The sequence below is a fragment of the Dermacentor andersoni genome, chromosome 2, assembly GCF_023375885.2.
Source record: "Dermacentor andersoni chromosome 2, qqDerAnde1_hic_scaffold, whole genome shotgun sequence".
Taxonomy (NCBI): Eukaryota; Metazoa; Arthropoda; class Arachnida; order Ixodida; family Ixodidae; genus Dermacentor; species Dermacentor andersoni.
Window position 1 is genome coordinate 79,773,208 of NC_092815.1, and position 13,860 is coordinate 79,787,067.

Below are 13,860 nucleotides of genomic sequence, written 5' to 3' on the forward strand. Positions count from 1 at the left end.
AACTTTTCACACTCCTTCTGTCTGCCTGGCTGACAATTAAGCTAACCTGATCGCTGGCTGGCCGGCTCGGATGGCATAGGTCTCCATGTGTGTGTTTGTGTTGGGGAGGGGGGTCATTTCGACCTGCTGCAAAGGTAAAGAAGAAATGCAATTTGTGTTCAGAAAGAATACCTCTGAACCTATCGTTTTATTGTCATTGATGAGACATACGACAAATAAGACATAAGACAAATCACAGCAACACCATACGTCGACACCTATATCGGACCTTCGCACAACGTTTCAGAAGACACACTTGCGCCGCGGGTTCATGTATGAGCCGCGGCGACACTGGAAGGCCCTACTGAAGCTGACCGAGTGACGCAGAGGTCCGTTGACCCGGTAGGCAGCGTGCGCGCGGCGTCCATGTCGCAGTAGCTGGTCTTCGTAGGCGGTGTCGTACCTCTCGCAGCGACTCAGTGCAAAATGCACAAAGAACAGCTGGTCATTACTGAACGGTAAGCCGGGCAACGTGCCTTCTCCGCCGTTACCGATGAGCCGGCTATATGCGCGAAATGCTGCTGCAACAGCGAGCAGGTCTCGCACGTCTTCCCGAGCCGTGCCATTCGACGTGAAGGGCACCGACGTGGTCTCACTCATAGACAGCCGCGCCTCGTGCAAGCACGACTCGGTGGCTGCAAAGCGGTCGTGCAAGTCCGTGTAGTTGGAGCGCAGCTGGAACGACACGTCGCGAAACACGTCCAGCAGAGCGGCGCTCATCTGGAGGAGCACGCGCGGAAGGTGATACTCCCAGAAGGCTTCCTGGTGATAAACACCGCGCACGGCCCCAAGAGGCACAAACAGCGTGCCGTCGTCGAGCACGCGACTTTCGGTCTCGAACAGGTCGAGTGGATAGTCGGGAAACGGCCGCCTGCTGGCCGCCAGGCGCCGACGCTGGCGCTGCGCCACAATTTTCCGGAAAACGTCGACCGCCCGACGGCCAGCTGAAGCGCAGCTAAACGGACGGCACTGGATCGCGCGGAACGCGAACTTCCTCCACTCGGCCGGCGTGAAGAATGCCGTCTTGAGCATCTTGACGCGGTGCTCTAGCTTGGCCAGGAACGACGTCGTCACCCAGGACATCTCGCCGAGGAATTCGAGAACGTCCCTCTTGGCGTGTTCCGCCATGCTTCTGAGCACAGGCTCGTTCTCTTCATGTTTCGACTGGGTGACCAGCAGGTAAGCCGCGAGTCCCGGTTCGGCTCGAGCTGCTATAACGGTGCAGACGTGGCTGCGACGCTCGCTCCAGCCGTCCTCCCAGCCGACCGTCTGCGCGACTGACACGTCGTTCAATTTCCGGAAGCGTTTGCCCGGCAGCATCGGTGCATACGCGAGCGCCAGTCTAAACGCCAGATAGTTGAGCACCAGCGCTGGCTTCGCGGAGGACACGAGCCCGAGCAGACCAACCCCGAGGCGCTTGGGCTCGTATGTCACCTTCGTAGCGGTTGTAATTGTACGGATGCCGAACATGGCGTTCGTCAAAAACTCCGCCCAATTCCACTCCGCGGTTGACTCGAGCTCTTTGACAGTCACCGTCGAGTATTCTTCGACAGGCGCGCTGAGTAGTGCCACGAGTTCCTGCTCAAAATCGAAGAGCTCTGGCATAGACATGCGGGCAATACGACGCGCCGCGTCTATGTACCAACCGCGATGCGCGTTGGCCACGTAAACGAAATCTGGGAATAGTGTAGGTGCCCCGTATAGCTTGATTCCTTTGTCCGTCAGGCTTATGTGTACGAACGGTGAGACGCCGGTGACTCGCAGAAGCCTGCCGGCAACAGCAGCTGAACTGGCGAGGCTCCAGGCATAGGGAAATCCGTTAAGGCCGACGCTGTCGAGGACCTCTTGGAAGGCGAGCGTTTCTGAACCAGAGGAAGTTATGTTCAGGCAGGCATTGTACAGGTCGAACATGGCGCGGCTACTCGTGTCTTCAGTGCCGGCCGCAAGCATAGCTGTCAGCTGGTCTTCCAATTCGCGGGTGCTCATGACAGCCTCGGAGTACATGGCCTCGCCCTGTAGTTGGTAGGTGGCGCTCCAGTTCGAGCAGACATACTCGTAAAAGTTGTCACAGGGGTCGCCATCTTGGAGAGACTCTGAGATGTACCTGCGTAAAAAAAACACATATAATGTTGCCAAGTCCGTACGTCATATGAATGTAGTGATCAAACAACGCGATCACAAGTTGTAGATTCAGTAGCGAAAGCATGTGTTTGTTTGATTACTGTTGCGCAGTTTTTTTTTTCTTTGTACCAGAAGTCATAGCATGGTTCATCGGAGAAAATAAAATGCTAGAAGAGAGCAAGATAGCTATGCTCGACTGAATTACCATCACAGGTGCTATGCTTACGTACACCAAACCCGTCGCTATCCGATCTCACGAGTTTGCATGCATTAGTGAGTCAAAGCAAAGGCAAAAACAAACGTACTAAGTTATATCACAGTTTCTGAGTGCTTTTAAAGGGCCCCTCACCCAGCCCCATAGCAAATTTTGGTTATACGCTGGAAGTTGTTACGTGCTCTCTAGGGAGCGTTCTGCCGCAAACTTTCTTCAAGTGGGCTTACTGATAGCCGAGATATAAATATATCAGTGCCACTAACCCATGATTTCAGCAGGCGGGCTCCACTGTATCGCGAGATTCTCTCCACTCGCCCCGTCTAGCATTCGCAAGCGAAATTCCGTTCCTGCGTTTTCCCATGCCGGACCTCGAGGATCATGGGACACATACGTCACGGGCCCCACCTTCGCTTTCTTTTTCTCCTCGCTTTCTTTTTTTCGACGCTACGCATTTCCGCTGACGGCGTCGCGCGCGAGCTGCTGTCTCGTTCGCGCAGTGCACGATTTTGCGCGCTATGCGCAAGGAAACATAATTAGCGGTATAATTCAGAGCTACACGAATACTGAGGCAGACCAAGCGGATCGTAAGCATGATCACGCGCTGCAGCACGGTAGAAAATGGCATAGTTTCGGTACCTACGCATGTGGCCGCACGGTCATGGGAACAAGCAGACGAAGCGTAAGTACGTCGCTCTTGCTTCGGTGCGAGGTAAAGCAAAAAAAAAAAAAAAACAGAGATTCCGTTTGTTTTCTTATTTCTCTAAACTTCAATTTGTCAATTCAAGCAACAGACCCCACAAATAACAGATGGTGCCTTGAATAATTCTTGAAGTCATGTGCCACCACGAGCGACGTCCCACTGCGGACTCGAGTACGTAAGCGCAGGGACGCGACGTCATCCTCCGGTTTGGAACGCGGCGGCCACGAGGAGAAGGAAAAACGGCGTTAGATTTGAAATTTCAGAACTTCCGCGGCGCGTAGCGATGTAATACTTGGCAGACAGGATCGTTATCACGCAATGTATGCTCTGCACTTCATTCATTCATTCAAATAACTTTATTCCGTGGCATGCGAATTGGTGGGGTGGTCCTGGACACCGCCTAGGTTTCGCGCCAAGGATTGCTCGCCCTTGGCGGCTTCCTCGGCTCTCTGGACGGCCCAGAGTTGGTGCTGCAGGTCCGAGGTGAGCAACGCAGACTCCCAGCGCGCGCGGAGGCTGCCGCTATTTGAAGCTGCATCACCGTTATCCTGCATTACAGCCGTACATTCCCATAGCATATGCTCCAGGGTGGCTCTAGAGTTGCAATGTCTGCACTTGTCCGTCGTGTATAAATCTGGGTGTATTAGGTGCATAATAGCTGGACTATATTTTACAGACTGGCTTTTGCTTAATTTTGGGTGCGGTGGTGGGAATGTACGCCTCTGCAGTCTATGGTGTTGTGTAATTTCGTGAAATCTGGTCATTCGACCTTCACACTCCCACTCATCGGTAGTTGGTGAGGCGGGGCTAACCGAGGCTCGGTCCGTAAGTTCTCGAGCCATGCGATGCGCCGCCTCATTGCTACCGTCTGGTAGTGTGTGAGCGGGTATCCAGATGAGATCGACACTTTTGCCGCGGTTATTAGCTAAATTTTTAGGACACTTGTCAGCTATAAGTGGCCAGGCCTAGTGAGGGGCCCTTTAAAACTTGAACAGGTACCCCGGCAATAGTGTGGGCTATACCAAGAGTTCCGTTTGCTCTCTGATCCAAACCGCTCTCTTTCTGTCCAACCCATATTTATTCTTCTGTGAATTTATGCCTCATGACCAGGGTTTCCTGTGATTAATTGGCCTAGGTAAACGTATTCCTTCACAGATTCTAGAGGCTGAATGTCGATCCGCAACTATTCCTCCCTTGCCCGGCTATTGATCATTATCTTGGTCTTCCGGATATTAATCTTCATCCCCACTCTTACACTCTCTCTGTTAAGGTCCTCAATCATTTGTTGCAACTCGTCTGCAGGGTTGCTGAATAGAACAATGTCATCTGCAAACCGAAGGCTGCTGAGGTATTAGCTGTCGATGCTTACTCCTAAGCCTTCCCAGTTTAATAGCTTGAATACTTCTTCCAATCACGGGTATAGCCGATATTCTAATTGACATTAAGAGAAAAAAATGGCGCTGGACAGGTCATGTAGTGCGCAGGTTAGATAACCGCTGGACCATTATGGTTACAGAATTGGTACCAAGAGAAGGGAAGCGCAGTCGAGCCCGGCAGAAGACTAGGTGGGGCGATGAAATTAGGAAATTCGTGGGCGCTAGTTGGAATCGGTTGGCACAGGATAGGGGTAATTGGAGATCACAGCGAGAGGCCTTCGTCCTGCAGTGGACATAATATAGGCTGTTGCTGATGATATCAAGTGTCCATGACATTATTGCTAGCTCTTCTATATTTAGTTTCTGTGGTACAATTGAATTTAAGCTGTCTGAACTTAAAACGGGCACAGAATAATGATGATTCACAGAAAACATGTGGCTTTTTTTAATGCGAAGCAATCCTCCTCATTCTAGGCGCATTGCAGTATGTAGGTGGGTAAGTATATTCCCGTCTCGGCCTCATTTCTCACTTTTGTAGTAACCAGAAAGGCATGACCATCAGTAGAATCGAACCTCTTCCTTAGAATACAGCAGCCCAATGCTCTAACCATTAGGTCACAACAGCTTTTCTTCTAAAGCAATAGCTTTCTTTGGCTCTTCTACCCACGTTGCGGTTTTTATGTTTCTGCCAGTTTATGACCAACTTGGGGCACTAGCTGTCACTAGTTGTTGCTAGAAATAAATTAAAGTGTGCGATGGATGCCTTTAAACCCTGGTCCACGAGCATGGAAGCCCAAAGCTCTAACTATTAGATATGGCGGAATTACCTGATGCTTAATTCTTTCCGACGTTTCATCAACAACATAATACAATCGCATATAGAAATAATCAGGCACATAAGTATGTTGCAGACACTTTACAAATTAGTTATTTTTGCTTACGCATTTCAATCGCAGCAATCATATACATTATACAACCATCCAACATTTGTAACGCACTCTTTGCAAATACCATCTTCGATACAAGATAGAGAGAACATATATAATAACAAAAAGGCAGTCAGTGCTTCGGCTCCTAAACCTCATCTTAAGCATCCTCAGTGATACACTTGCCTTGCTTTATATGTGGTAACATTAATCGCTTCAGAGTATTGCAGTATCAAACAGCAAGTGAGATTGGAATAAAATTCAATCATAGCGTACACTTTTTTAGTTTAGTTTTATTGCTGGAACTATTTAAAAATTGTGCAGTCGTATACTTCATGTCGGACGTGCTTCGTTTGCGCAGGTCATTTCATACGTACAGCCTACGCATGACTTCCAGGGCTGCAGCTTTTTACGGCAGAGCTCTTTGAGGCGAATTCCGTAAATGTTTCCGTGCGGTGGCGTGCGACGTGTGCAACGAATTGGTTTCAAACGTGATTATCGAAGGTTACTCTCGCACGCTTCTCCTCGCACCCACAGCGTACCGTGCGTGGGGAGTGATGGGAGCCTATAGCGCTTTTACTTTAGAAAGAACATGACGGTGCCGGTGACGCCGAAACCTCGCCTGGGTTGTGCGTAGAGTCACTATCGCAATAAAAATATTACTCGAATGCCATTGACAGATTTTCTATTTCAAATGCATTTCTCATTTCAATCACACTTAAATTTCACTGGAATCAGCAGTGCAGTTCTCTGCAAGAGATGTCTACATTTGAGATGTATTTGAACAGAGAAATCGAACATGAAATCTAGCCAAACTCTTACTGCAATACGTCTGGCCCTAGAGACGCACGTTGCAAAAGAACGTGACAAATGCGCACCAACCATGAACATTATATTATGGTCGTCGCATAATATCGAACTTCCCTTGTCAACCTCACTGAGGGACTGCGAGGTCTTGGGTACGTAAGTACGAAACACGTTGCACGCTGAATAAACAACTTGACAGCAATACAGCCGACGATGTTGCGCTCATGTCTAACTCAAAAAAAAATACGGCTGAGAAGAGCCGCAACGGTAATGATCGTGGTGCGAAGCATTGTGTACTGGCTCGTTATTTGCGTGTTGCCGAGCTAAACGTTCTTGCTTCTCTTCTTTCCTTAGATTGGGTACCGCTGCCCATCTCTGGCTGGTCTGACGCATAAAGTAGTAACACTGGCCATCTTCATTGGTCGAAGCATGTCTGTAGTCCTCGCGAAAGCAGCAGCAGCTGTGGAGAGTAGCGAGCAGTGCCCGGTGTCCAAACATTGCACCAATGAACGCGCGCCTCCGCGACATGTGTGCGCTAGTTGCGCTGTGGCTGAGCCTCTATAGCGAGTGATGTGGGCGGAGCTTCGGAATTTGTTTGCGGTATATGTGACCTTCGTTGCCGGAGGACCCTGGATACGCAAATTATCGTATGATCACGTGACTGACCTTAAATGAACCCTTCCTACATATACAATACAGATTGGTCATGTTCAAACAACTAAGTTATCTATAATCACTTCGCACTCCTCACAAAAGAAAACAAAAAAGTTGTGTTCCCTTTTAAATTTCAACATTTACTACTTGACATTGCACTCGTGCTTTTGGATATTATAAACTAGGCACTATAAGGTCTAGTTTAAGTGTTTAACATTATTTTCCAGTATTTGTAAGCGGGAAATTACGTTTTTTAGCGTGAAACAAAACATTAATGATAACCTTGCGTGACCTCGCAGAGCGATTTCTGTATAATGCTTCGGTTTAAAGGTTTCGAGCCATTTAGGTACCGAGCGAGAAAGGAAATCAAAAATAGTTTTCAGATAGAGAGAGAGAGAAAGAGAGAGAAAGAGAGCTTCGAAATTGATGGCGGGACAAACACTTTGCGGGTGTTGTCTTGGTCCGTACGCAGCCATGTGCAGGTTTTGGAGTAGTGCAGGAATGTTCTGTACTCAGTACAAAACATAGTAAAGACTACGCAGGCAAAACAGTTACCGCACAAGTGGGCACACGGCATCTCCGAACGTCTGTCCCTCTCCGAACAACCAGACAGAGTTGTCTGCCTACGGGTGTGCCTAACTACTCAAAGCCTTGCTGCAACGCAGCATAAAGAGTCCTCTTGCAGGGGGTGCTAGCTATTTGCTAACACGGGGCAGTCGCTCTGCCACGCGAGCTTAACCGGGAGACTATACTTAAGTCACGGGTTTGATCTACGGGACTGCAAGAATTATTCAACTGCGACGCTGCCTATATGAGAAAAAAAAAGAGTATGTGTTTTGATCGTAGCTTCGTGCTATATACTGTCGGGTGGATGGCAATTTTTCCCTTTCCCAACCAGTTCTTTGCGGGCTTTGTTGACGAACAGCGTGCTCTCAGTGTAATAGTGCCCACACTACCGCACACGAGGGACCGAGTAGACGCACCTGGCAAGACGGTGACAGCTTTCGCCGGTGCAGCTCGGTGCCGAGTCTCGGCGACCGGGCGGCAGCATCGGCGCCGACGACGAGGCCCCCCGGTTTCGCCAGCCGAATTCCAGCAAGCCGCGTGAGCCCGACCCGGGGTCGCTCATTATTCGTTGCAAGGCCAGCGCGGCGCCGATCCCGATCGCGACCACGGTCAGAGCACTGCAGACCACGCACAGGCGCCAGCGCAGGGGCTGGGACCGAGGAGGGAAGATGGATGTGGCCGTGGGGGCCACCCACGGAGCCGTAGGAACGCGACCGCCGCCGCCAGACATATCTCGCTCTTCTACGTCTTCTTCTGCTTGGTTCCGAACGCATATCACGTGCGTAGGCACCCGTGCGAGCTTGCAGGGGTGTAGCGCGATTATTATTATTATTATTATTATTATTATTATTATTATTATTATTATTATTATTATTATTATTATTCGTAGTAGTAGTAGTAGTAGTAGTAGTAGTAGTATTGCGCATGCCTTGGTCTACAGCACTCTTCGATATAGGATTACTGTTCTTGCTTTCTGCCCCACCCAATGGCAAAACCGTGTTGATTCATTGTTAAAAAACGCACTAAAAAACATAGCCTACAACACTCCGTCAATCACAAATGGTAACATCTTGTCTGCGCTTGGCCTTCCATGCTTCTGGAGTCTGTTTACGCAAACTCTGGTGATAAAGCATTCTTGGTTCAGTGATTTTAATATATGTTACACAGCCCCTCGAAGCATTCGTAGCACTGTTTGATTTGTAGTTCCGCGATCCTCAGCAAGACATGGTGAAGCTGGGCGTTGTGTTTATGCGCCGAAAATTCTGAACGATTTGCCAAGTGAGGCATTCTCCATTACATAAAAAATGCATTGAAAAACATGATTTGTTCACTGTAACATGGCTGCTTCAAAATTTGTAAAACATGCTGGTCATGATTTCTAAAACATGTACATCTTACCGTCTTGGTGTCGATTGTTGGTTATTGCTATATGATTTGCTTCTTGTTGGTGTTAAGTTTCCTAACTATTGACCCTCCTGCATTATCTTGTTATATGTCTATCGTAAAGTAAATATTGTACGCTCGTCCGCTGATTGTGCCGGGCCAAATCCCTCAAGCCACTGGTGGCTTTGACAGGCCCGTTTCTTGTAAGTGCGCAGTGGGTAATGAGAGATGCCGAAGGGAAGGACTAATAATTTCGACAACTTGGGGTTTTCTTGCTGCCGAAGCACACTATCTGATCGCTTTTGCGTTTAGTCCCTTCCGGAATCAGACTGCGGCTGCTGGGAATCGAACCCATGACTCATCGGCGGAACGCACGTGCCATTGAGCGAGCGCATTAAGTATCGCAAGATTTAAGAGACAGTGAGCAAGAGTAAACTCAAGGCTGTTTCACTCGCCTCAGCCTGTTGTGCGGGAACGGTCAGACCAGGCGCTGCTGCTAAAGTTAACGGGCCTCTTGCTTTACCGCCTCGCCAGGGACTTGGGTCCAAGAAAGGTGCACTTGAGCTTATCCTTGTAAATGATTATGTATTTCTTTATTGCAATTCTGTTTGCATCGAGACATGTTCGCGACACAATTAAGGGCAAATGGCAAGCACTTCATACCGGCGCCATTCTCCTCGATGGCACGTTCTCTCCTCGGTCTGCCCTCCTGTGCATCTCCGTCACCACAGTGGGTCAATAGGTCAAGTAATAATACCCCCTGGAATAAATTACAGGCAAAGGCAACGCGGAATTAGGCGCTTCGTACCCGCCCGGGTCATGCGCATGACAAGCAACAGCTCCTTCAAGCAGATTCCCCAGAGGAATAAGGGGGATACTTCCTGTCTCTCCCCTACTTAAATGCGCCCAGATCGACTGAGCATGCAGCAGGTCTTACAATGAAATTTTTTGTTTTTGTTCTTACTTGTAGTATATACTTCCAAAACTCTATTTATATACTTTTTTTCCTAAAAAAAAGACCAGTTATAACAAAGGCAAAAAAGAAATGAAGGCCGAAGTGTTGTTGATTATCGAAACCAAAGCATCATGCCGGTGATATAGTTTTCACGACCCGCATTTCGCAATGTTACCGCGTATTCCATTGCTTTTGTACGCAGAAAGCTCCTTAAACCTGCCAGGTTGTTTCATTATTTTAGATTTGATATGGAGAGTCGCACAAACGTGAACTATGCCACCGGTAGTTGTCGAACTCGCAACCTCGTCATGATGCGTGCGGTACCTTATACCAATTGAGCTACGGAGACTGTTTTCCCTCCGTCAACTTTCTTGGGATCGCGGAGGTGTATTTATAGGACCCAGTCCTGTAAGTTTCTCAAAGCGGGGCCACGGGGCTATGCTGTAAATACATCTGCGTGAATACCCAAGAAAGCGGCAGGAGGAACAGACGTCGTCGAACGACGCTTGGATTGCATTGGATTGGATTGGATTTCCTTCTTCGATGGCGCGTACCCACTACGACGCTTGTCAATGCTTGTTCATTGTCGGCGACGTCGGACCCACTGTCGCTGTTTTTGGTGGTACGTGATCCTTTCCTAAGAGTGGCCCTCACTTCACTATCTCTTGAAAAAAGACGAATGATTCATTGCTTGATTGATAGAAGAACGTCAATTTATTAAAAGCGCGATATGGAGATAGGCGAAGTGGCAATGGCTGCGGCCAGCCAAGCTGATGACCGAAATAAAGAAATAGAAAGAGAGTGAGGCTTCTTAATCAATGCTGGAGTTATCTTTTGGGTGCCATGCCTCACGCGCTACTCCAGAGGGGAATAATAAGAAATTAAATGGTGCACACTGTACCCGCCGCAGACGCAGACAGTAGACAAATCAAATCAAACTAAATCAAGTTTATTCATGACAAAAAGGAAACGGTTACATTTTTGTTTTACAGACTGGGCTACACCTAAGTTAATTATCTAAGTTCGAGAAAGGGCACCCGCTACAGAAACCACGCATTGCCTATCCAACAAATAGCGTTTTAATAGAGCTAAGGCGGGACCAGGAATACCGTATGCTTCAAGTTTGGTGCTTCAAGTTCACTTCTGGTATGGCTGTTAATAAGCGACTCGTAGCCATATCCGAAAAAGCAGTCTGAGTAGGTTGAATATGCACTGGTATTTGTATCGAGTAAGTTAATGTTAATGTCGCCAACGATTAAAGCGTTCTTGTTTTCGAACGATAATGTGCTAAGTATGACGTCAAGAGCAAGTAGGAAATCAGTGACAGGAAATGATGGGGAACGATAGATGAAACCAAGAATAAAATTTGTATGATTAAGCGCAAAAAAAGGTTGTTCAGCCTCGATCCAAATCGCCTTACAGGAACTAACGTTTATTGAAAGCTCATGCCTGCGGGTGTAAGTGACGTGCGGAGCAATGAAAATGGCAGCACCTTCATATGATTATCAGACGAACGATGGCAGTATCCAGAATTGTAAGATTAAAAACCGTATAAATTAATATCATTGTCAGAAGGCCAGGTCTCAGAAAGGCAAATAAACGAGAAAGAGTGATCAAGATTGGTGATAAAGTTACTAATGTTATCATGATTCCTCCTAAGGCTTCGAGCGTTAAACTGGATCAGTGAAAGATTATTACTCGAAAGTTGATACTGAAATCTTTCCGGGGACATCAAAGACATGACAGATTAAGGTGCGCAGGCGCACGGAAAGGAATAAAGACGGTTAGGTGAAGATTCGCAGGTCTGCCTCAAATGAAATGCGGAATACTTTGCTGTCACTGGTCTTACGAGCTTTAATGAGGCAATTATCTGTCCAAAGGAATTGCCAGTTGTTGTCTTTCTTCAGGGCAAGTGCCTTCGCGAAGAACCTCTTGTTGTCGGGGGTTAAATGGTCATTTTCAAAGACTGGAGCTGGGGGAGGAGTTGAGCCTGAAAAACCAATTTGGTTGGTTTTTAGGCGCGCCTTCCACGCTTTGCACAGGAATTCGTTTTTCTTTTCACGGCAGCAGAAGCGGGAAATTTATTTTTTCCGCCAGACTTCGTAGCCACGAGATATAGGTTGTCTAGGTCAGAGGGCGAAACAGGACATTCAATCATGTCGCCCATTAACTTGAGAATCGCGACACAGTCCTCTCCATCAGTGGACAGGACACCCTTAATCTCGACATTATTCGTTCGAGAATACTGTTCGAGATCCGCGACTTTCTTCTCAAGCTCATTATTGCGTGCTATGAGGGCTTTGTTCGCTGCAAGCAGCTCGCCCTGCCTCGTCATCATTTCATTGAAGACGCCGCTCAGGTGCTCGACACTCGCACTGAGAGTAATATGCTGATTCAAGCCCTCGCCGGACAAAGCCCCATAACACGCGACACAAAACCTAATTAACGTGTCTCGTTGAGACCAGTGTCTCTGCAAAATGATTAAAGTTCCGTCGGTTCGTGTGACGCATAGGCGACTTAGTCAGTGGTCCAGGTACGTGTTGTTATGAAGGCATGTTAGTCCCTCAAGTATACTCAGCGCGCACATGAAGGTGGTTCTCTATATTGGGAATAGGACGCAGGAGCTAATTACGTTTAGACGTCTTTGTCTAATTTTAGCCCTAGATGTTCGACATAAATCAATGCGAACTTGCTCAGTTCACCCTCCTTATCAGATTAAGGGGATTACGTATCCCAGTACGTTGCACACGAGGGCCCACAATGATGACGGGACGTTCAATAGACGATGCCCGCACGCGTTGCTTTCCTCCTGGTCGTCGGTGGTGTATACCTGTAACTGTAGCAGTGACACCGCTACAAAACCAAGGAACCTCTCTGTCAAACCGCGCGGGATGTGCCCAGGCCAATCAACAGTAAAAATTGTGTTTGCTTTTGCCACGCGCCGACCAAGTGACCTTGGGGTCATTCGAGCACCGCATGCGCACTGCTTATTACATAACCCGCTTATAACTTGTTTATTTGTTAGAGGGCAACCCTGAAACCTACGCATGCAGTGTCGGCGTGGCGTATGCGTTTTCTACGTGCGATCTGTCTCCGCTATTGCAGCGCAATCGAGTGCTCATGTTAGAATTCCGGACATGCGTCAACTGCGCCTCGATATTAGGAAGGAGGGGACGCGTTGCGTTAGGCGTACGTGTTGTGCTACTTATTGTTATTGGAAAAGATGCATTGGTCTTAAAATATCTAAGGCAAGGTAAGTATTCGAGTTCACTGTAGCTGGAACGCTTAGCTGAACGATAATCGAAGCTCCAAGCAGCACCCCTGAGCCGTTGACCAAAGTTAGATGCGAACAAGAACAAAAAGTCATAATTTACAGGGCAATATTTAGACGACTTCTTGTCATTTCTTTGGTTTCTCGTTATCATTGGTTTCATTTACTTCACTGTAATGCATACCTTATTACTGAGCCTGTCGATGTAGCCTTGTCGTGGTCGAATGCGGCATGTAAGTGCAGTCGCGTGGTTTTCAATATGCTGCATTCTGAGCGTGAAACGCAGCATTAGCCAAACACTATTGGAGCTCGATGATGGCAGTGACATGTTGATAGCCCAACTCATTATTCATTGATGATAGAATGCTTAAGCCTAACTGAATGAAGTGGTAGAAGGAAACAGACACCCAGAGACACGTTCCGATACCATTTGGCAGAACAAGCCACACAAAAAGATAAGGACACATAAAAAAAATTCGCTGCCGCCAGTGAGGATCGAACTCACGACCCCTGGTTTACGAGACCAGTGCTCTACCACTGAGCTATAGCGGCGGACGTTCCGTACCGTTGTTTATTTGTGCTGTTTTCATGTTTCTATGTTACTTTTGCTTTATCATTTCGTACGGACGGCAGATTGATAAGATCAAGCATTCAATGCATTTTGTTTATCCATTGGAACCTCGAGAGTCGGCAAAGGCGTCTATTTTATAAGGTTCAGCAGGCTGTATATAGGTAGGTTAAATCAGTATTTCGGAAGAAACAAACTATCTGCTCAAGTGCGTTTTGGTAATGCCCTGCGAATCTTTGCTATTTGACACTCATGTGTTGTAATGCTGTATGCACACTG

General features: G+C 47.8%; 1 protein-coding gene and 1 non-coding gene across 2 annotated transcripts; both read right to left on the reverse strand.

Annotated features, from left to right (window-relative positions):
- Window positions 1–282: 282 nt before the first annotated feature.
- On the reverse strand, window positions 283–8,134 carry LOC126541992 (neprilysin-2-like). Its single transcript, XM_050188960.3, has 2 exons — window positions 7,821–8,134; window positions 283–2,143 (listed from the first exon to the last, which is right to left on the reverse strand). The coding sequence occupies exons 1-2, from the start codon at window positions 8,132–8,134 to the stop codon at window positions 283–285; spliced, it is 2,175 nt and encodes a 724-aa protein (XP_050044917.1).
- Window positions 8,135–13,493: 5,359 nt separating this feature from the next.
- TRNAT-CGU (transfer RNA threonine (anticodon CGU)) lies at window positions 13,494–13,565 on the reverse strand. The gene has a single exon. It is a non-coding gene; the product is annotated as a tRNA-Thr (tRNA).
- Window positions 13,566–13,860: the final 295 nt, after the last annotated feature.